Source organism: Centrocercus urophasianus, unplaced genomic scaffold, assembly GCF_019232065.1.
Source record: "Centrocercus urophasianus isolate 14NV4802_14NV808 unplaced genomic scaffold, USGS_Curo_1.0 seq_17, whole genome shotgun sequence".
Lineage (NCBI taxonomy): Eukaryota > Metazoa > Chordata > Aves > Galliformes > Phasianidae > Centrocercus > Centrocercus urophasianus.
Window position 1 is genome coordinate 6401871 of NW_024884722.1, and position 23463 is coordinate 6425333.

At 40.3% G+C, this 23463-nt stretch overlaps 2 protein-coding genes and 1 long non-coding RNA gene across 7 annotated transcripts in view; 2 read left to right on the plus strand and 1 right to left on the minus strand.

The window, feature by feature from the left end:
* Positions 1-3528, plus strand: part of SHTN1 (shootin 1) — a 60241-nt gene extending 56713 nt beyond the window's left edge. For both annotated transcript variants that reach the window (XM_042818888.1, XM_042818889.1), the window contains exon 17: positions 1606-3528. In XM_042818888.1, the coding sequence (XP_042674822.1) occupies positions 1606-1816 (211 nt within the window). In that variant the 3' untranslated portion in view covers positions 1817-3528. The remainder of the gene's footprint in view (positions 1-1605) is intronic.
* Positions 2998-21241, minus strand: ENO4 (enolase 4). 4 transcript variants are annotated; one of them, XM_042818891.1, is made up of 15 exons: positions 21101-21241; positions 19942-20070; positions 18910-19100; positions 17925-18061; positions 15957-16123; positions 15625-15756; positions 14215-14280; positions 13459-13521; positions 12430-12597; positions 10461-10586; positions 8140-8335; positions 7141-7208; positions 6463-6580; positions 4080-4276; positions 2998-3954 (listed from the first exon to the last, which is right to left on the minus strand). In XM_042818891.1, exons 1-14 carry the CDS (start codon positions 21233-21235, stop codon positions 4101-4103), a joined length of 1872 nt encoding a protein of 623 aa, XP_042674825.1. In that variant the 5' UTR covers positions 21236-21241; the 3' UTR covers positions 2998-3954; positions 4080-4100. The 4 variants fall into 4 exon arrangements, 3 of the variants coding, with proteins under 3 accessions (XP_042674825.1, XP_042674824.1, XP_042674826.1); XM_042818890.1 differs by having other exon boundaries at positions 13459-13524; XM_042818892.1 differs by lacking the exon at positions 6463-6580 and having other exon boundaries at positions 13459-13524.
* LOC122160407 lies at positions 5782-19802 on the plus strand. Its single transcript, XR_006168808.1, has 5 exons — positions 5782-6594; positions 7059-7192; positions 10474-10560; positions 17952-18315; positions 19663-19802. It is a non-coding gene; the product is annotated as an uncharacterized LOC122160407 (long non-coding RNA).
* Positions 21242-23463: the final 2222 nt, after the last annotated feature.

The following is a 23463-nucleotide window of genomic DNA, read 5'->3' on the forward strand; positions in this document are numbered from 1 at the left end:
GGAGACCTCACTGCACTGTACAACTTCCTGAAGGTCCCTGGCAGTGTTCAAGAGGCATCTAGATGACGTGCTGCGTGATGTGGTTTAGTGCTGGTGGTGGCAATGGTGATGAGGAGACGGTTGGACTGGATGATCTTGTAGGTCGTTTCCAACCTTGTGATTCTATGATTCTATGATTCTGTGCCTTTAACCTGCACACCGACTCTGCTGCTTGGGCAGGAGCCAGCCATGGCCAGCCCAGCACTCTGGTTGTGGAGCAGGTGACCTGTCTTCTTTGTCATTTTCTGTAGGACAAAGACTATCAAAATGAAGGGCAATTCATAGCAGATGGATCCCCCAGATGAATTCCTGATTTTGGCCTCCAGTAGGTTCTACTTTTTCCTTTAAAGAATGTGTTACCGTTGCAGTACAGAAGACCATTCCTTATGAGTAAGCATGAATATAAAAAACGTGGCTCTAGACTAGTAAATGGATGCAGTGCACACAGGGCCTTCCTCTGCTAAGGTTTTCTGTCCGTTTTGGTGGTTATAGCAATGTGTTCATCCATACTGTGTTCACCCTGTGGAGTAGGGCCCTGTGTGAAGATGTGCTGGGTGTAGATGTGTAGCCCTAAGAACCTCTCCCTGAGCATGTCTGGTTACGTACCCACAGGAATCAGAGCCAGCTGCTCTGGAGGGCTGGTGAAGGAGCCCTTACACATGAGCTGTCTGCCTGCAGAGCAAGGCAGCTCTTGGGGCAGCCTGAGGATGGCATAGGAAATATCCCCACCTGCCACGAATTCGGGTCATGCTGTCCTCCTGTTGGCCTTGTTCTATTCTGGTGCATGCTAGCTAATCTAAGGATTTACCTGCATGCTCTCAGCAATAGGACAGAGCTTTTGAATGTGCACAAGTGCCATTAGTGTTTAAGCCAGCCTCAGTGTGTAATCCTGGTGACTCTGACCTTTCCTTGCTCTGAGGGATTTTCGTCTGCAAGAATCTGCACTGCAAGCAGTCCAGGTGTAATTCCATTTCTAAAGCAGGGAACACAGGTCTAACACTGCTCTGCATTTCAACAAACCCATTGGGTGAATTTTCAGATCTCACTTGCACTTCCTCCCAGCCTGTTGGTGCTGAGCCACAGTAGAAAATCTGGTTTTGTTGCCCTTAGCTTCTGGTGTGCAGTCAATTGCAGTACAGTGAAAGCCCTGGGATGCAGATGTGGAGAAGCAGCCACGTTTTGGGCTACAGAAGACAGGAACTGGTAACATTTTCTTTAGGTCCAGCTGCTGTGTTGGACAAGGGGATCCTAAATGCAGCTCAGAGGTGATCAGAAAGAAAACAAATTCTTACGTTTATCGTGAAAGTGAGACTCTGTGCTCTGGGAGTTCATTTTTGTGCTGAAGTATCTGACTTCATTTATGTAATAAACGATTCAGGAGGGGTAGTGTGACTGTGCATTTTGTGTACTGCTATCTCTGTGTAACAGCTGTAATCTGCAAATCTGTTTATCAGCATGGTAGGCCTGTCCTGGTCACAAATACTGGCAATAACATACATGTTGTTCTGTGGTTTTCTTAAATACGTGTGTTGTTATCTTATTCATATCTCTGTCCTTTTCCTTTAGATCACCGAGTCATATGGAATTTTCAAGAAAAGCTTCTACTAGTGAAAAAGAGACAGAATCTGTTGTAGTGTTAGATCCTGTGTCCACCAGTGGAGATCAGATGACTGCAGACACACTGAATCAGAACAAAACAAAGGAAGAAAAAAGCAAGTCGCTGCATAAAGAAAGTAATGTTGAGAAAATAAGAGAGACAGACAGTTCTAACTGTTAATCCCCATTCTGAAAGGCTGTAACTTTTGGGAGTCGTGTTGACTGCTTAGGTGTGGTACTGGGGGCTACAGTCCAAACATTCCAAACAGTTTTCAGTAATACAGATTGAAATGGTCTTTTGTATGCAGTTTTGTTATGTGCATTAGTGTTAAATAATTACATATCACTCAAAATCCCTTTCCCTTTTTAGTTTTGCAGGTATGATTGATATTTCCTTAGATATGGACGGTTACCTTACTTTTCTTTAAACTGCATTTGAAAAGGCTTTTTCAATTATTCCTTTATTGAGAAGCTGCTCTGTTAAAGGTCCAGAAGCCCCTTGAGTCCCTGTTGACTTTGGGACAGAGCGGGTGACTGCACTCACCTCAGCTTTACTATGGGGGTATTTTGATAATTAAAAGAACAAAACAAAACAATTTTTAGACACGTTGCTTTAAAAATATTTTGCTGTCTACTTTAAAAAAAAAAGATCTGTAGATCTGCTCACAGCTGCCTCCACGCGGGCCATTTGGATGACACTGAAAGCACAAACCATAACATTTCTGTTCAAATTTCCCCAGCAGACAGCAAGCCCGGAGATGGAGGCAGCACAGCGTGCAGTTTTGGTACCTTCTGGTAATGATAGTCCAGAAGCCTGCAGACAGAGAGCGGTGCTCTCTTCTGGATGAACACCTCTTCAAATGAGGATTTATCTCCTGGTTTCTCTTTCAGTCTCATGTAGCAGTTTGGCACAGATGTAGCTGAAGTCTGCACGTGCTGCTGCAGGAATGAGTTATCGTGGGCTTCTCGGAATTCCTGCATTTGGGATTCAGCCATTCTAGGACTGCAGTTCATTTGGAGTCAACAGTTAGAGAACTCCCAGGTGAAACCCTGTAGCATCAACAGAGAATCCTTTGCTTTGGTCCTAATACAGAGTGGGGCATTCAGTTCTCTTGTAGGTAACGCTTTAGGTTTCTGTACTTGGTAACACAGCTCCCAGTTTCCCTCAGCCCTCATTTCCTATGAAGGTAGGCAGATGGGTGCAGAGTTGATTTGCTGCGCTGCCAGTTCGCATTCCACTGTAGCTTCTTTTAAAATCCGACAGGGTATTTCATTCTGTTATAATGAACAAACAAACGTAATCAGGGAACAAAGGCAAACCTAAGGAAGATCGGTGTAACTGAAATGCCGTGGTCACGTACCTGAACGCACTTGGGTTGTTTTTTATTTAATGATTTGAAACAGTGATAGTATTGGAGGATGACTGTTCTGAGTTTGTTAGTTTGGCTCTGCATGCAACTGTCCGGTGCTTTTTCTCCAAATAAAGTGATAGTAGCGAGTGTGGTGGTTTGACATCTTTTCTGGTGTTTTTGCATGTTTGCTAAGATAATCTTGGATTTGATCTAATTACTGACCTGTGTTTAATTCCTAAGCTCGGGGAAATTTGTCTCTCCTGATTTGATACTTTGCTTTCTGGAGGGTAGTGGTGGTTCTGGTGGTTAATTTTTCACTTATGTATCTGTTACACTGAATACAAAATGCAATGTTTTATATGTGTATTTTTCCTTGAATTATTACTGCTGTATTATATATGTTCAAATTTTCAAATTTAAAAAAGAAACAGAAGTTAAAAAAAAAAATACTTCTTTTATGTGAACTCTTTGTTACCTACAAGATAATTTATTTATCTTTTCACTGTTGCTTATTAAAAAGACTACTGACAAGTTTCCCAGACCTTGTGAAGTTGACTTGTTATTCCTTGCTTCAGACTGAAGTGAGCTTCCTAGTGATGCAAATTGCAGCTTTGTGCCCTACATTTGGAGTTTGCACTGATGCACTTGTATTGATAGCTGGCTAGAACTGGAGCAACATTTCCCTTGTAGGCCAGATCTAAGAGCAGCATTGAGGGTTGTGTGGGGGGGATGGAGCAGCATAACAGTCAAGGCCTTTGTTTTTTGTAAAATGTTCCTTTTTTTTTTTTACTGTTTGTCAATAGTTTGCTCTTTGTGTGGAGAGATCTCTCAAAACAAACATTTAGTTTTGAAGTTAACACAGAGGTACTTGTTTTGTCCATTCGTAAATACAGCATAGAATTCTGCGGTGTTTCCAAACTGCAGTCAGTGTTCAGTTAACTTGTTTTCAGCTGAAAGCAAGGGTCTCCTGGGGAAAGAGAAATGAATATTTGAATGCTTTTAAAAAATTTTAGCTGAGGTGCTGGAAAATAAATGGGTTAAAGAACAGTCTGTGTATGGGTTCCTTACCAAAAATAGTTTTTAGAAATTTACCTGACAGTTATTTTGGGCAACTTAGGTCAGTGTGCTGCTCTCCAGGAGCTGAGCAGGCACCTCGTGACCCTGCAGGGCTGGCACAGAGAGCTGTGAAGGCACTGAATCCTGCTGTGGGGGAGGAAGGACTTCAGGCTGTTGTTTTTCTGGCTGTGATTCTTCATCAAAATCAGTAAATTCAAAATTTGCATCATACCCTGCAGTAGAAGAGAATGAAGAAGCCTGTTCTTATCTTTGCTGAAATCTGGTTCCTTGAAACGTTCTCTGATGCACTTAAATTTTCTTTTCAAACTTCCCGATAGTGCTTACATCAGTCTTTAGACATCACTAAGGGTTTGGTCTTAAGAACCAAAGGAGCAGAGCTCCTGCACTTCGGTTACAGGGTCAGGACGTGGAGCAGGAAGATGGAGTGTCTGGGCCCACAGCAGGGCCGGAAGTGGATGAGCTGTCGGGTCCCTCTCACCTCAAACCCTTCAATGATTCACAGCAGCCTGAGCTGGGATATTTATTGCTTTTCCTTCTTCAAATACTACCTCCCTGTTGCTTACTACCCTCGCTCTTGCTGCCCTTTCTTTGAGCATCCATCTTCCTCTGCACTGATGTTCTTGCAAAAGTTCCCACTGTCTGCCTGTGCCTCCTTCCTCCTCAACCCCAGTCTCTGACAACTTCAGATGAGCCTGGGTTCAGACGTTGCTTCTGACACTTAACCTCTCTCCTTACTGCTATTTTTCCTCAATCACATCACACTCACTACAGATTATTCTTTTTTTTGGCCATGCATACAAAGCCTGCCCGTTCACTGACTAGGTCACATCTCTGAGTTCCTAGCAAAGAGCTGGCCAATCCCTGATTTCATCTTCTGAGCAGCTCTCATCTGCCTATCAGGTGTACCTGGGGGCTGAAATGCAGCATCAGCATTGGGGCTGCAGCAGATGGAGAGTTCTGTGCAATCCCAGAGCCTGACAGCGACAGGGGAAGGCAGCAGGCAGAGCCTGGCTCCCTGTAGCTGCAGTGCTGCTGGGCCCAGCTGTGCGCCCAGTGCAGTCAGTCCTGGGGGGACTCCTGATGGGTCAATGTCACCTTCCATCCATGAACCATTTACAGAGACCTCCGTGCTCAGCCCTCCAGTGCATTTTGTAGCTTGCAGCCCAGCCAAATGAAGAGTTTGGTATGCAGCTCAGACATGCTATTTCAGTATTTCCCTGCTGTTGATTTAATTACTGGATTTCATTTCTGCCAAATGATTAACAGCTTCAGGAATTGTTGCTATTTCATTTCATGAGATACAGTTTTAAACATGTCAAACTCAAGCTCTTTTGTTTAGACTATATCCATTTGAATAGGGAATATATTAATATTGCTAAAGCAGTGAAAGGTCATCGTTCTTTGTAATTATTATGACTTGGTTTTGAAAACACCTTCTGTGGAACTCATCAAAACAAATCTGTGTATGTTTGTTTTTTTTTCTTTTATGATGACTATATGTGAGCAAGAGAAAGATGTCCCAAACTTGAAATATTTTCAGTAATTTCTTTAAAAATTACTTGTCAAACCTGTCAAACATTGCTATTCCACGTATAGAACATAAAGAAAACAATAACAATAGAAACAAGATCAGATGACTTAGTTCTCTTTCATTTTCCTTCACTTAGCTATAATGAATTTGTATAAACTCTCTCCTTCCTTTCTGCCACCCCTTTTCTCTGCCCTCCCACCCCCATGACTGTATGCCTTTATCCTGTCTTGATTAATACCTGAGCAGGTAAGAAATGGCTCTAATGAACAGTTAACTATTTAACTGTATAAAATGGTGTAAACAGAAGGTGTAGATTAAGAAATGCAGGCAGATGCATACAAGTGGCTAAGGCTGAATGTGCATCCTCAACTTGGATTCTTCTTGGATTTATTTAGTACTTACCCATGCAATCGTAGCCTTCCAAACACATGTTGCTGTACATATAACACACAAAAGGATGGTGAAATGAAGTTTTGCTAGCAATATCTATTTAGGGTCTTAGGGGAAATGTGGGGTATTTGGCCTAAAATTCCACTCTGGCAGCTTTTTGGAGTGTTATATGCTTGGTTTTTGCTTTGTTCCTTTTGCACTGTGGGCTTCAAGACTCCTACCAATTAATTCTGGAAAAAGGCTTAATGTAGGCTACTCCTCAAGAAGGGGTCTATTTTAACATTCAGTAAACAGATAATCCATTAGGACAACAATGTACATTGTGGCAAGTGCTATCCTAGGATTTTTTTTGTCAGCGCTTATTTATAGTCTTTTGATTTCGCTTCCCTCCTGCGGTGCGGTTTCAATCATTCTCCCTCCAATCTTTGTTCCCGTATTCATTGCAAGCTGAAAACAAAGTAAGAAAGAAGCTCATACGTAGCGTTCTATTCTTGGCCAGTTCTTCCTCTATAGCAAGAAGGCGGTTGTATTTGGTCACCCTTTCTCCGCGGGAAAGACCTCCCAGCTTGACAAACCTGGCACCCAGTCCAACAGCCTTGAAACGAGAAAGTGCGTATTTTAAACCTATTTGCTTCGGGGAGTGAAGCCATTCGTAGTAATTATACACGGCACCCTGCTCCCAACTTAACAATTTTCTTATCTTTTTACAGATAATAAACCTCCTTTAAGTAGAAATAACATCTCTCGATGAGAGATTTGCTGGATGCAAACAATAATTTTCACTGGCATACAAAGAGGAATTTTATTTGCAAAGGTAGCTTTAACACAAGAAGCCTAAATATATCGCTGTTGAACAACTTTATAGATAATATTATTACCATTCAGAAATGTTTTAAGTAACTCACTTTCTTATAAACGAATGCAACCAAATAGATCATATGCCCTCATGAATTTACTCCCTGCTTTGGCAAATTTCCTGCATCTTCTCTTTACACTCAACGATTAACTTTCTGTGGGGGAAAAAAACAACCCTAGAAAAAGACCGTTTTGTAAAATGTTTCTTTCTCACACAGGAACAGGCTTTCTCCTAAAAAATAATTCATGTTAAAAGCAGTGTTTTGGCAATTCTGCAACTGAATAGCTTTCAGTACTTACCAGATCCACAAGGCTATCATCAGAAGATTCTCCATCTGGACTTCCTAATATGGTAACACGTCTTTGACCTACATGTAACAGCAGTGTACAACCTTCATTAGTATATATTTTATAAATTTGACAGAAATTGTTTACATTTTGCATTCTTTTTTTTTTTTTTTTTTCCACTGGGCTAAGATGAAATGAAACTCATTTCATGAAAATGTAAACGATTCTGGTCTGCCACAATTATGGCATTAATGGTACATTTTCTTTTATTTTCAGCACGAATAAGGGAGTATCTAACATCCCATCCTACCTACCTCTAGCTGCTGTGTCCAGTAATGTATGGTACACACCAGGAGGCTGTTCTATTTCTTTAAACATGCTTTTTCCTACAGTAATGATTTTTCTTCACTATGAAAAGGAGTTTACCCTCGTGACTGAATGAAATGTTTAAGTTGCTATTTACTCACTTGGATGTAGCGATTCTGGAATTTTTGAGGGAATGAGGAAAAGGAAATTATATAAAATTTGTCCATCTATTTCTTGGGGATAAAGATGAACAGAAGAAAAAAATGGTGCGAAGAAATGTTATGTAAGAAAAAGCACAAGTTTCTGGTACTCGTAGCATAAAGGCTCAGCAATGTGCAAAGCACCCTTTTAAACGTTTTGGACTAGTTTGCATTTCTTGATTATTAACATGAAGCAAAATTCAAATTCCTCAGCTGTATCATTTGTTTCATTTTAATTCTGACAATGAACTGCAGGACTCTTATCTGCAGTGCCCAGGGACATCCGCATTCCAAGCACACACAGCGCACTCGCTCAGCCCGCGCCCCGTTCCAGGCTCCTGAACGAGAGATTTGTGAACAGAACATGCCTCAGTTTCTTCTGACAAACGCAAACTAAAATAGAAATGGTGCTGATTAAATCAAAAGATGTAATATTTATAGGTGTTGCAACATGATTTATTGACTTGCAGGGCTTGCAGGCAAGCCTTTTTCCCTCTCTACTCACCATCAAGACGTGCAGTCAGTTCGACGAGGTCTGATACCTTGGTTTGATTAACATATTTTAGGACAACACCACTGCACATCGGTATGTTTATGTTCTGGTCTGTTTTAAGCTTGGAAGTATTTGTGGCAGCATCTTCAGCAATCAGGTAACATTTGGAACCAAGAGCACGACACAAGTTATTCCATTGCTGTCTGTCCTGCATAAACAAGCAAGCAAATACCTGAAGTTTAGAACACCAAACTGAATGAAAACTCTAACTCAGGAGGCACAATTTAAAACTGGAAAAGTTTTGTTTGGATTTCATCCTACTCTCTATATAAAGATACATTTTATATTTTGAATCTCTCTCGATGAAAATATAATAATTTTGCTTGGCTTTTAAGATTTTGCTAGAAAACAAAAATTGGTACCTGGAATTAATCAAAGATAGTTGCACAGCAGGACAGTTTGAAATACTACAAATTAAACTAACTGTAGGGCTTTGCTATTTTAATTTCCTTTCCTGCGGTGCATTTAATTTAAATGGATGACAAAACAATTTTCTATTGTTTTATTTAGAGCACTCATTCTTGTGTTCATATTTTAAGTGTCATTATATCTGTTTGAATATAAAGGGATGAGACAGCCATAGATTCAGTGAAGTATATCAGGAGAGGATGATCAGAGCCACAAGACTGACCCATAAGGAACTGTGGAATACAACGCTGTCTTTCCAGCAAAGCTCCAATTTTTTAGGCTTTCTCTTAATTTGAATGCACTGTCCACCTGGTACTGAGATTTAAAGATAAACAGAGGAGAGGAGTATATAAATAATTTGGAAAAAAAAAAAAAAAAAAAGTTTGTTTTCTTTGTGTCCACAGAATGCAAAGTTCTCACATTAAAATCATGTATAATTTCAAGTTAATAATTCTGAAACCAATAATTCTTGGTCTGTGGATCACACTGAAATGTGTAGCTGCAAGTATGCAATAGGCACAGGACTCTGTTCCTGTAAAGCTGTCAAGCCCACAGGTAACTGAAAATGGAGGTTTGACACGTGGCCAAATGTTTAAACTTAACCACTGGGGTGTTCTTCTACCTGGCAGTGGATTGCTGAATTGGTACCACAGTAATCCTCAAGGACCTCATTATGTGTGGCAAAGCCGTGGCCTGGGTTAGCTTCATGGATGTGCTGCGGGGGGAGGAGGACAGGCATTTTCCTTCACAGCCCTGTCTGTCTGTAGCAATCCTTCCTCACATTTTCCTGTTTTCCTCAGAAGAATTTGCAAGGTCTGCAGCCCCAGCAGGAGCAGGGAATAGCCGAGGGTTTTGGAATATGGGGATCAGTTTGAAACAGGGCAGGGGAGTGAGGTAACAATATAAACCAGTATCTGAAAAACAAGCTGTTAGAATTTCAGCTAAGAACTCAATTTTGCAGTTCATCTATTACAGAATTATCAATTCAGGCACTTGGCAGATTCACAAAAGTACTTTAGTGCCCCCTTCATTCATGCTCAACGTTTTTTTTCTTTTCATGAAAAGACATCTTTATTTTAAAGTGAAGTCAAACTTCCAAAGGAAGAGAAGTTTTTGTTAAGCTGTGCAACTTTAGAATCTTTACTACAATTAAATTTATATCTTTTGGTAATACGTGGACACTGAATTATATGTACAAATGCTAATCTCTGAGGTTATGCCATCTCTTTCACCTATCTGTAGCTTGCTAAAACATTTGTGTTCTACTTGGTTGTTTTAATCTGTTGCCCACATTCAATTATCTCCCCTAACACTGATCACAGTGATAAAATGCACTTTACAAATTCTGCTGAGCCATGCTGCCAGCTACAGATTTGTTCTGGCTTTGGGTACACATCTCAGTCATAAGGAAGAGCAGCTATGTGAGTTTTCTGAATGGTTCTAAGGAATGTACAGCTGTACAGCTATGTAGGAACTTTTAGTTTCTTCCACTTAATATCATTTATGTACCACATGAATTTTGTAATTTGATTTTATAGTACAGTTTGTATTACTTGTTTTCATAACAAGGAAAATGTAATATGTAATATGACAGTGCTTGAGCAAGAAGAATCGGGAAGAATTAGCATTTTCTCGTAGCAGTTGTGCTGCCCATATTCTGTTTGTGTCATTTTTTCTATTTTCTATCAGGAATTAGCTCAAACATAAGAGGTATCTTGAATTATAGTCAATTCAATATATGCAAATGAATTAATGCATGCTTTTTTTTATACTGGCGTTTCTGTGCCTCTCTGAAAATAGAAGCTTCATTTTTGGTACGTTTTGTAAAAGCATGAAAAGTTCAGTGGTTTCACACAAACTCTTACCTCTTTCCTTAAGGGATCTACTAAGGCAATAATGGAAGGAAATTTATTAACCAGTTCCACGTACGTGTCGACCATTTCATCAGGGCTTCTGAATGTTCCAGTAAGTATTTCATATTTTCCTTTCACCTAGAAAGTACAGGATAAAGTATAAAAGAATGGCAGTTCTTCAATTAGACACAGTCCTAATATAAGCACACAGGACCCTGATGTCTCCACTGGGGCACTGGATTCAGTAAGCTCACATTCACTCTGCTTACTTTATTCTACGTCTGTGTGAACATTATTATGGAAATCTCTGCCTGAAGTAACAGTCAGCTCGTGCCAAATACACCATGCCCAAAACAAGGCGGATCTCTTTCAGCATTTCCTAGGCAACGCTGTCAGTTTTACACAACTTTGTCATAAAGTTATCAATATTTGATATTTTTATTAAATCTTGCATGAAAAATCTCTTTTCACTTCCAAAAAAAAAAGAAAGTTAATTCTTAGTTCCTTATTTGCATAGGGGAAATGTTGCTATGAGAAAAGGAGAACACCTTCAGTACTCAAAAATAAAATACAGCCTTTCCTTGGTGCTTTCCCATTTCCAATAAAAAACTAAAAAATAAAAAGAGGGAAAAAAAATTATCAATCAAAAACAAAAACATAGGGAAAAAATCCAGTCAAACAAACACAAAGTAACACCACCCCTCCCCAAGGAAAAAACCCAACACACAGAACCAAAACCAACAAACAAACAACCCCCCCCCCCACACACACACAGAACAGCACCACCAAATAAAAGCTCGTTTCAAACCAGTCCCATCTTTATGGCAATCATAAACCATAACACACGAGTAGAAGGATTATTAAGGGATTATGAGTACACTATCAAATTGTGCCAGAAAGAAAACACTGCTTTATTGACTGCAGCAGTTAAATTACTCATAATTCTTTAAGATGCTGCTCATTGAGAACTGTCAGGAAAGCAACACAGAGGATCCTGTGCTAATCTTGTGAGTACAGTGTACCCAGACAGCCTAAATGTCACACAGTGCTAAATCACAGAGAGCAGCCAGTTTCTTTTTCTGCTCAGAGAAAAAGCTGACTGATCTCGGAACAAGGGCTTACAACTTTAAGACTTCAGCTGGAGATGAATAAACTGCACCAAATAGAGAACTTGAAATATAATCACTGCATGTGAATGCTGTATACAGAGATAAATGTTACCGGGTACGCAGTAATGTAGTAAAAATATACTAAAAGGTCAAGAAGAGATGGAGCGTAATAGAAGGGAGAAATAAGCATCAAGTGGTGCAAAGGGATTACAGAAGTATATTTGCATAAATAATTTCTTGCTCTTCATCCTCAAAGACAAGATAGTTAGAAGATTAATTTGAGATAATTACTTCATTTACTCTGCGTGGTGAACAGAACAAAACAGTATTTGCTGCCTACTACTGCAATTCAAAATCACCTGAGATGTTCTGTGACAGGAAGCTGGTTTGCTGAACGGAAAGTTTGCTACCTTTAACACAGACTCATCTGAAAAATGTTGCTAAATAAACAAGCAGAGAAGAGGAATAAATATGACTGACACAGGGCGGCTTATAATGATCCATTTGTTTGATATGATAAAAGTTGAACTGTGAAAACAGCAGAGATTTTTGTAGGCAGGATGCAGGGTGTAAGGAGAGGCTGCCTTGCTCCACTGAGCCTTTTTCCACACGAGGTGTGTCAGTATGCAGAGGAGGAATACACGCCAGCTCTGCACTGGGCAACAAAAAGGATGTCTGCATGGCTTGCCCCTTTTGCTTACAATCCAATAGCACATCTGCTGAATTTGTAGCACTGATTCAAACAGAATTTATAAAGGCAGAGATACTTCTTTGCTTGTGGAAAACAAAGTCAAAAGATTCTGGGCGAGTCTGCATTGCAATAGTGAAGTGTTAACAAGCAGCTATTTGAATAAGCAGCAGAAGTAACTTACGTAGTCCATTAATTCATGAGCAGCACAATTAATTGCTAAATACAAATCTTTTCCCAGCTCCAGACCTATATTGTTGCAAGCTGTCTGCATTAGGAGGAGAGGTTGCTCTAGATTATCACATCCCGTTATCAGGCAGCCTAAGTGTGATACTCCTTTTAAGGCTGGTGGCTGGAAGCAAAACAAAAATAATCAATTTATTTACAAATATATAAAACTTACATATTCACTGTCATTACAGCCTGCCTTCAATAATCAATGCATAAATCTGTTCTCCAAAACAATGTTAGCATTTTTAAGGACAGCTCTATGAATGAGGTTTTATAAAGTATGAAAACTTTTTCTCATCCTGTGTTTCGTACACTCCACAAAAGCAGGAGTTCTTATCTGGTAATATTTTAATCATCTCACCATGGGAAATAAAGCCAGCATGGCATCTCCATCCCACTATTTTGATAACTCCTCTATAAACTATGGATTTTGAAGTGGAAATAAAGAAACAACAGAACTACAAAAGATCGTTTGAGTCACATCAAATAATCCCTGCTACTATTGTGAGTGTTGCCCTTTAGCTGCTTTTTCTTATCTGCCATTATCTATAACCTCAAGCAGCAACTGGGAATTCAATGCAGCATGACTGGAGGGAAATTCTGCTTCCAGTGTTGAGGAAGCAGCACAATACACAAGTCTGACAGGTAGCAGTTCTGGGCTTACAAGAACAGAGGTGCTTGTACACTGCTAGTGCAACAGGCCTACAAAATGCTCTGCTGGATGACTTGATAAGTTTTCTATATCAGAAAAAAATGCCCAGGTTCTGGAAGTATTCCCCCTTTCTGTTACTGTTCCACAGGAAGGGAAGGTATAGTGAGAAGAATCCAAATTATTATTTGAAATAGGGATTTGGGAGTATTAAAAAGTCTTGCATCGACCTTTCCAAATTGGTAATGCAGATTTATGTTTCATTTCTTAAGAACATTCTGGCTCCCTTCAGTTTTTAGTATCTTGCTGAAGACTTAAAATCTCCTTTCTTACCGGAGCTTGCTTCTCTTTATTACGTGCTCTGTCTTTCTTACTGTCTGCTAGGTGAGGACTGGGCTGCTGGAATTGAAGGAAGACAGAAACAATGAAACAATGCCATGTAAAGGTCCAAAAACGACAGAGAGACCTCAGATTAAAAAAAATAAAAATGCATTGACCAAATTTTGGTCTGAAGAGATTGCATACATTTAATTTAGGAAATAATATTCAAGACAAGGAAACGATAAGCAATTAACTCATCTTATTTTGTGGTGGTAATTCATTTCACATATTTATTTCTATGTAGGCACCACCCCAAACATCACCTGTTTTTCAAAACACTCTCACTGTGACTATCAACAATGCAGAGGTTCTACGAGGTGAGAATCCAGACCCTGTATTAGAAGAAACCTAACAACCTGACTTTGCAAAAAGCAAATACTGAGCAAATACTGAGCTTGATAAACTACTGCAATAATACTACTTTGAACAATACATGATTTTATTCTTCCCTAGCAGACCTTTCCTGGTATATGTACTGAAATAGAAAAGTCTTCCTATACATAAAACAATGTTTTACTCTATCTTCATTAATGTTAGATCATTAAATGCCCAATGTTTTATTCATCTGTCAGGGAGGCACAGCTGTTCTGTGCAGTGAGACTAAACATGAACGATAACATGCGAAATATTCTATGTTTAAGGTTAAGCAGACAATAGTAATAGAAAGGCCAAATGAAGTACATCACATTAATAACATTGTTATTGTACCGCTTTCCCTGCAGGCTCCAGCAGTCTCATCATTTCTTTTTGAATGTCCAGAGCTCTTTCAATGCCCTGAAATTAAACATCATCATTCTTCAAAAGAAAGATAAATTACTTCATTCTAACTGCTTGAATCAGAGCACTTCTAAACACAGACCTCAACACAAAGTCTTTAAAAAATATATATTACAGACACCCTAAGCACAGTCTCCCTCCTTTGAGTGTCCAGAACTGAACAGTCAGTAGCAGTGGAATGATCAGAAATATTTGATTATGCCATTTAATGAGATGGCAAAAAAGTGGTCTCTTCCACAAATAAAAGACAAAAACCCAACCTGTTCCAGACGAAACAAGTAAGCAACATCTTGGTCTGCCTAATATCCAAGGAGTGGGAGTGTCCACAGCTGTGCATTTCTCCAAAACTACTTAACTGAAAACTGACCAAACTGACGTCTCCAGACAGCAAGGAAAGAAATGCTGTCCTTGTTTCTGAAACTAGGGAATGGAGGAACACTCCAGTAAAATCCTCTGCTTTTAACACAAGGCTGTTTTCAGCTGAGTTAGGAAGAGTTTAATGCCAACTTTGTAAATCACATTCAAGTTTCCTTTATCTGTGCTTGTGAAAGAAAGCTGAAAAACTGAAGGGGGCAGAAGTCAGTCACAGCTGACAACGTATCCGCACAGGAGGAACTGCTGTGCTTACTGCGCTGCAGCAAACAGCTTGCTGCTCTCCCTTGAGCACTGGGAGGAATTCAGTCTTTGGGAAGTACAGAATTGATAACCTTATTTGTGAGCTCTGTGTGACAGTGCTGAAAAGTTGAAGGAAGAAGAAAGAATCGAACTCAGCTATTTGTTCAGGTCACCAGCATACAAAATAGAAATCACAGCCCTAATGTAGGCATCTTGTGCAGATACATTCTTTAATGCATCATATGGCTAAACAAAAAGAGGGTGCTGACCCAGTCTGTCTCATCCATCCTTCCTGCCCCTTGAACAGATTTTATTCTGCTTTGTATTCCCTTCCATCTTCACAACTTCATTTTTAAAGCAATTTATTCTCAAAGATTGTATGCTCTGCTATGAATTTGTTGGTGTTTTTGTTTTGTATGTGCCACAAATAACCAGTACTATTTCTAACCTAGGAATGTAAAGTCACGTTTTTGAAAAGACTCAAGTGTTTTGTAACAGATTTCTGTATCTCCTTCAATGCACTGATTTTTTTTCTGGTATCCTAACACACACACAATTTTAAAAATGTTCAAACGTGGGCCTTACAAGTAAACAGAAAGTGAAAGATGTGCTTCCTAAGGTTTCTACTGACAAGATCTATGTATTCGCTCACACATATATGAAATGTAATGGATATATTAATTAAAAAAATAGAATATATTAGTAAAAAGCCCAACAAAACAATACCTGTTTGAGCGATAACTGAACTGGTGGTATGAGCATAACTTCTTTCACTAATTTGAGTTTTGAAGATGAAAATTTTTCACAGCTCAACAGAGTAACCATTGGAAGTGGCAAAGTCATTTCTTTAGGTGAATCCTGTAATTCAGAGCGGCAAGTGAAAGAAGTGTTAGAAAGAGAATCATTAACTGTACGTTTTAAGTATGGCACAGGGCCAGTTCAAAGCCCGCTACTTAAGAAAGTATTTTATGAGGACTATCACTGCCAGTTTCATGAGAGATCCCCAACTTCACAACTGTAGCAATGAGAATAAACAGAAGGACAGAAGTCACACGTACCTGACTGCGTTTCAGCAGTGCAGTGTGTAAGTACAATGGGATGCCATTAATGGAGGCACCAGCCTTAGCTACAGCGAGCGATGTTCCCCCAATGGCTAAGCTGCCACACAGCACTGATTCACTGGGTTCTGCAGGTGGGATTGTTATCTGTATACTTGACTTCTTCCCTTAAAGACAGAGAATAGTAGCTAAATATTTTACTGCCTTAAAACATGTGCTTATGTACCAGGGTTATGCAAGCAAATACAGTATTCACATTTCAGCAGTGCACTCAATATTACAAAAACAAAACCAACCAACCAACCAAAAAACGACAGCTTTTTAATTTAATGTTGTCACTTGCTGTATATGAAATGACCTTACAAACAAGTAAAGTACCTGTCCTCACTCTGATTTCAAATGTGTTTCAAATCCAGAGCTCTCAGCCATTGAAATCTATGTATGTTTACATGGCGTAGTGTCAAATCATTTTTTAGGCTTTTGGTGTTGGTATTTATTGCTCTCCTTATGTGCTCAGCTTTTGCATAAACGACTTGGAATATTACATTCTAAGCTGATTGGGAGTGCACGTACTTGATTCCTTCTAATAATGAGCATGAAAAAAATTGCAGGCCTATTAGAGTTGGATTTTCCAACAAAAGAACATGTCTTTTAAATATTCCACACACACAGACTTGTTAAAATCTTGTTAAATTTTCAAAGGAACTTATTTCCCTTTCAGACACAGTAGAATAACTTTTGTCAAAATGCCTGAAGCCCAGCAGTTCCCACTATTATTACCTTCCCTGCTAAGATGTACAGCAAGCACCTATGTGAAACTGAAATCATATGCAGTGGGTATGTTTTTGTGAATCAACCAAAGCAACTGCTTTGGTCCTAATAAGAACGATATACACATTTTCCTTCTCTGTGGAAGTTTTTAATAAAATATTTAAATACTGCAGCATACAGCTATGGTAGGCAACAAAAGAAGCCCAGCACGACCTTATGTGGATATGCTGATTAGATTAAACATCATTTGCATGCAACTTTTACACCTCTTACATTGAGGATAAAGAGCTACACACACAGAACATCAGTAACCCAGTACTGAGACACTCTGGTAAACAGACAGCTGCAGATGTTCCATTTCAGGTTAAAGGCGGACTTATTGTGCAAGTGTTGAACACATGAGCTGGGAGGTTTTACAAGTAGTTTATGACAGTTCAAACTAAACTGATAAGCAACTGATAATTTGCCAAAATGGACTTCCAGTAAATGAAAACAGGAGATCTTTTTTTTTCTTTTTTCTTTTTTTCTGAGGATAATGTACGTATGGAGGTAACATATTGAGCCTTTTTTCTTTTTCTTTTTTCCCCCTATACAGTAGTTCTGTTTCTCTACTCTTGCACCATTTTTTATTCAGTTCCATTATCTCCTTCCTTCTTTTTCACCCTGTCCTGCCTGTCTTTCCCATCTCATCCCCTTCCTCTTTTCTCTTTCACTTCTCATCTTTATTTCCTCCTTTTGTCAGTGTTAGCCACAATTTTCCCTTCCTCCTTCCCCTGTTAATTCTTTTCAACTTCTATATTCAAACTATTTCCATTTTCCTTTTCAGTTCTATGATTCTTTTCTTTCCTTATCATTTTCATTTTTATTCTTCATTTGCATCCTCCTCCATTCTTATTCCTTATTCTGAAGAGTAATAACCTCCTGTCTAAGCCAACCATAAAACAAAGGCAGAAACTCTGTTCAATAAATGCAAGCGAATGATGACAAAACTGTGTATTTTCCTCTCTATTTCTGAAGTAGAAACTGCTGTGATCAGAAGGAAGAAGGGCAGAAAGAAGAAGATTTGGGACAGACTAACCTAACTCTCTGAACACGTGACATTAGTCTTTAGCACCTCTGAGATTACTGCAGGAAGTGTTTTAGCATCTTTGTCAATTTTGGTATAGCAGGAAATATTACAAGGAAATCAACAAAAACCTGTTTTTGCTTCCTTTTTTTGCCCAGATTGTGCCACTGCTGATGGAGCACAAGAAGTTACGGAAAGAGTGTCATCATCATCTTCTTCTTCCTCTTCAATTTCTTTTTTTTCTTCTTCCTTTTTTGAAAAGTATTCACTGAGAAAAGGAACAAAGATTGGTGGCTCAAAACACTGTCATGCATGTCAAAGGAGGCACGCTATATTCGCTGAAGAACATGCTGGAGATGGATTAAGAGCGTCTGTTTGAGATTCTGCCCTGATTGTGTGAAGCTGGACAAGTCAGTAAATGCCTGTTTTTGACAGTTATCTGCAACACTGAATAAACAAAAAGAACCACAAGCAAGAGTTACAGTCCTCAGCACGTGATTTTCAGGCTGCACTGGTTTCAAAGTGAGCTCTTTGTATACACGATCTTGAAGATAATCTTAGTGTACAAGATTCCCATTCACTTGGTATGACCCATACCAAGTACAGTGGTAAACCCTTCATGACTTTATGACATGTAGCAACTTGTTCTAAGTTGCTAATTCAGTAGGTCAGCTGTGCACGTCAGGCAGCTGCTTGCAATCCCGGAGTGGCTGAGTTCAACTGCCTGCATGAAATGGAAACTGCACACACACGTGGTCACAGCCACCCAATTCAGACAGACTGAGTATCTAAGCTACATACAGTAATGTAAACAAAGCAGTGAAATCATATCTAGATTCACCTTAGTAGTCTAAATCTAATTTGCATAAGTTCTTATTAGAAATGGCATAATTTTTATATCGAAGTTATGAATCAGCAGGAAATCATACACTGCAATATATCTGAATGGCCTTCTCATGCCAAGCATATAATATAATGTACATAATATGCAAAAATATTTTAAAAATCATTAACTATTGTATATGCTTTTCACTTAAAGTATGAATTAATAGTATTTCAAATGAATGATTTGTTCTGCAGCAGCTTAAAAAACTAGAAATTCTATGCAAGGCTTACCCAAGCATCTTATCAATTTCACATTGGTCAGTAGGCTTCCAGTCTCTTATCATTGTGCTTAGAGATTCATTCACCCATTCCACAGCAGTGGTAACAGAGTCATTTCTCTCTTTCTCATCAGCTTCGGTTGTTTCAGATAAAGCATTCTCAGGTATTTGATAATGAGAAGAAATTATAGCAGAACAAATCCTCTGCAAAATAATACAGAAAAACTGAAAACACTAATTCTCACTTGGAAATGTCTTCTTAAAGATTAAGAGGTAGATGTCCTTATCAATGCTACAAGTACCCATCTGCAAATCTGTCTGTTCCACTTTGCTGATCTTTTTTTGATCCAGCACCTCCTTCCTGATCTCTTACACCTCGGTAATCACAGACCTTATTCAAGTTTCTCAATCTAAATTACGACTACTTAAGAAAAAAACTTTTGAGAGATCTGCTTTACATATGCATTTTGTTATCAGAACAAATTCTAAAGATCACACTCTGGTCACGGCATCTTTTACTGCAGTTGCTGTTAGCCTGTTGTATCACAATTCATTGGCATTTATATTTAATGCCATGGCTCAGGACCATATATATGTTGTCTTATTTAAGCCTATCTTTCTGTACCACAGAAGGATGAACAAAACTCACTTAATAAAGACATCATTTACAAATATCACAGAGCTGCCTTCATTAATGGTATTAACTTTGCATACTGTGAACATCTTTGAAACTATACTAAATTTCTTTATGTTGTCTCCTCTTTAGGGATCAAGAATGAAAAGAGCCAAAGTTTAACAGCAGGTGTTTGAACTATCACCCACATCAGCATATTGGCTCAAAGAAAAGAAGTTCCTTCACCAACTCTTTGTGGATACTGTACAACTGTGTTTTTTTTTTAATGTCACTATTTACTGAACTGGTGAGTTATGGGGATTCAATCCATTCACTAAAGCTGCAAAATAAAATGCTCACTAGGATATGAGTAGAATAGTACATTTCTCTGACAGTGTCTTATTAAATAAATCAGGAAGGAGCAGCTCACACCTTCTCACGGTTTTTCACTGTGCAATATATTTCCACTTCTAATGTTGGTTGACCAACTCCATCAAGAACTTTTCTTCCAGCTAGTTTGCATACGACTGGAGCTTTTGAAAATTTAGAGAAGTAGTTAGCCTTAAATGAAAGAGAAAGAACTCATTAGAAGGAAGTTTCTACGCAAACAGGCTTTTATTTCGTGTAGCAAATTATATCCACCATTGAGCAAATCCATTTATTCACCCCAATATCAAAAGTACTCCTGCTTATGTCTGCAGTATCTGCTTATGAATCATTCCAGGGAACAGATCCAACTCAAATCTCAGCCTGGGAAGTCCAAAACCACATCCAGGTTAGATAATGTGTTTTAATTTTGCAAAGTCAGTGATGGGTATCATTAAATACATCCATAGCCTCCTAGAAAACAGGTGTTTATCCAAGGTTTAACTGGATTTACACTATAACAAAACCAGTTATTTGCCTGCTACTTGTGAGATCTGCTTCACACGGGAAAGTTCTCGCCGTGCAGCAAGTCGATATACCGTAATTATTTTATCTGCGGGTAAGATCTTGAAAAAAAGTGCATCTCTTAGTGTGGAATGTGTCAGGAGAGAGGAGATTCCAGAAAAGAACAACCCTCAGAAACGCAGGCAGAGCTGTGCGAGGTGCTGCGTTACCGCAGAAGTGACGCAGCTCTGAGGTCAGCGCGTGGTAAACCTGGGGTTTCAGACGGAGCTGCGAGCAGAGCGCTCTGAATTATTTATCCAGCAAGGTCTGCAGTGGGCTTGGCACTGACATCACGGGCTGTGCGAGTATAGCTGGGGCTCATTTGTATTTCATGAACACCAGCGTCGCTTTAAATAAAAGATCACGTTGTCACGTGAGGCTTGTTACAGACTTTCTTGGCAGTTTCATCCTTTCGACAGAGCTTATGGCTCACGAGGAACCAGGAAGCAACAGGGGCCGAACATCCAGTAAAGCCGCAACAGCGCCAGCTCCACTTCCCACGGGCAACAGCCGCGCACTCGCAGAAGGCAAACACTGTCACGTTTCCACACACACCGCCCAGCCCTCCGCTCCGCCCCGCCCTCCGCAGGCAGCGGCGCTCAGCTCCGCCCCACCGCCCCTCACGGGGAGCGCCTGCGCGGCGCGCCCCGCTCCGCGGTACCAAATCCCCGTAGAGGTCCGCGGGGCGCAGCGGGAAGAGGGTGTTGAGCGCTTCCTCCATTCGCTGCGGCACTCGGTGGCCTCGGTAGTACTCCGCCGCCTCCCGCCGCAGCCGCTCGTCTCTATCAGCCTCCATCGCGGGGCCGCTGCTCTCGCGAGACTGGCGGGGCCGCCCTCGCGGCCGTTACCCCGAGGCGGGAAAGCCCTGAGGGGCGGCGGCGAGCCGGGCTCCTGAGGCGGGCGGCGGGCTGGCCGTGATGCGGAGCTTTGTGCGTCCTGCATTTGCCCTCGGGGCGTTGTGTTGTTCCTTTGCCTAAAACCGTGGGCTGCCTGCCTGCTCCTCCTTCTCCGACTGGTTATGAGCAGGTATTGTTTAGTTCTAAAAGTCTCCGAACAACAAAGCTGTGTAAGATTATCGTCCTGAAAGAGAGACAGATTGCGGTCTGTGAAACGTCTGGTGAGGGTAGCGCTGCAAAACGCAGCTGCCTTTAAAAGCCCTTTACTTTCGATGAAAAGAAACGTTTCACAACCTAAATGATCATTTTTAGTCTGCGATTTCCTGCGAAAACTTTCACTTTGTTACGCTGCCCATTGGTAATTTTGTTGAAGTAACTGAAAATGGAGATACTTAAAAAGCTGTTAGCCGCAGCTTCCTCGGCTCTAAAATCAATACGTGTGGACCTCTGCTCATTGTACGTTTGCTTCTGTGGGCTGGGTGATAATGAAGAAAAATCCCCACTGAATCATTTTCTTTCCCTTTCACATCCTTCAGAAATAACATGGTGCTTCTCCAGAGAGTTAAACCCTCTTCTTCTTTTCTTTTTTTTTCCTTTTCCTTTTTTTTCTTCTTCTTTCAGCTTTTCCTCGGGGGAGGTTTCAGAGCTGGCACTAGCCATGTCCCAAAGAGAGTGAGAAGTGAATATGTGGTGCTGCTTTTCTGGCTCAGAGCAGCTCAGCGTGGTGTCTGCTGCTCCTTTATATCATAGAATGGCCTGGGTTGAAAAGGACCACAATGCTCATCTGGTTTCAACCCCCTGCTATGTGCAGAGTCGCCAACCACCAGACCAGGCTGCCCAGAGCCACATCCAGCCTGACCTTGAATGCCTCCAGGGATGGGGCATCCACAACCTCCTTGGGCAACCTGTTCCAGTGCTTCACCATCCTCTGTGTGAAAAACTACCTCATATCTAACCTAAATCACCCCTGGGGGGTCACTCAGCTGGGTGTGATGTGAAGAGTAGGTTCAGACCTGTGTGGCACATGATTTGGCCCACAGCATTCCCATTTAATGTTAAATGTTCCTGTGGGAATGCGGTTTTTGAGGTAACGGTGCTTGTGTGGTGCTTGGGGGCACCGGTACTTGATTACTGGGTAATCAAGTTACTGGTTTGGGGGTGCTGCCTGCTGCTGGATTTTGGTTGCCTTGAACTCTGTTTCCCACCTTCTGCTTTTTAAAGTGTTCAGAGTAAAATGCGGAGGAACAGCATTGCTTGTGGCTGTGTGGGTATTGATCAACAGTCTGGGAAGAGAAACCTGTCAATTTCCCTTGCTAGTTTTAGGAGAACAGTGAATCGAAGCAAGTTGGTGGTCACTTTCTGCAATAGCCTTGCATCCTGTCTAAGTTCATCATTTGAAATAGCACCAAGGATTGCAAGTATTTATCACTTTTGCCTCATGATCAAGTGAACGTTGCATGAATTATTGGCGTAGTCGTGTAATTTCCATTAACAGTAATAGGAGCTGTAAGCATGTAGAAGGAGGATGGCTTATCCTATGATCCGACCTATTATGAAGTATTTAACTGATTAGTTAGGGTGCTGCAAGCCACTTCATACCATCGGTGAACTCTCTGCAACCCCATTATCTTCATTAGGCTTGTGTGGGTGTAATTAATTGGTGTTTAGTTAACAGTCGTGTTGAATGAAAAGAATTTAGTTCTATTTCTCTTAGTTTTATTGGCCCCATAGTGCTAACAGGCTAAAGTGTAATTAAAAACTCACTAATCAAAGTGCAAGTAGCAAGCTCTAAGGAACTCACACACGTGAGGGAAAAGCATGTGGTTGGTGTGAGTCTGTCCTTGCCAAATGAGCAGGTACAAATGATATCCTGCTGTAGTTCTTTTTCAGTCTTGAATTACAAAGGTGATTCAGTTACATTGTATGTGCTTTTAAACAGTACCCAACCACAAAGGCTGCCATTACCGCTTTCCTAGGGGTGTCTGGTAACACTGTACTGTGATGTCTTCTTAACTGATTTTTCTACTCAAAATGCTTATAGTTATATTGAACTTTGGTTAGACAGAAAAATCAATTTTATACTCCTTTACAGAGAAGCCGTATGCAAATTTTTCTCTGCTTTTGATTT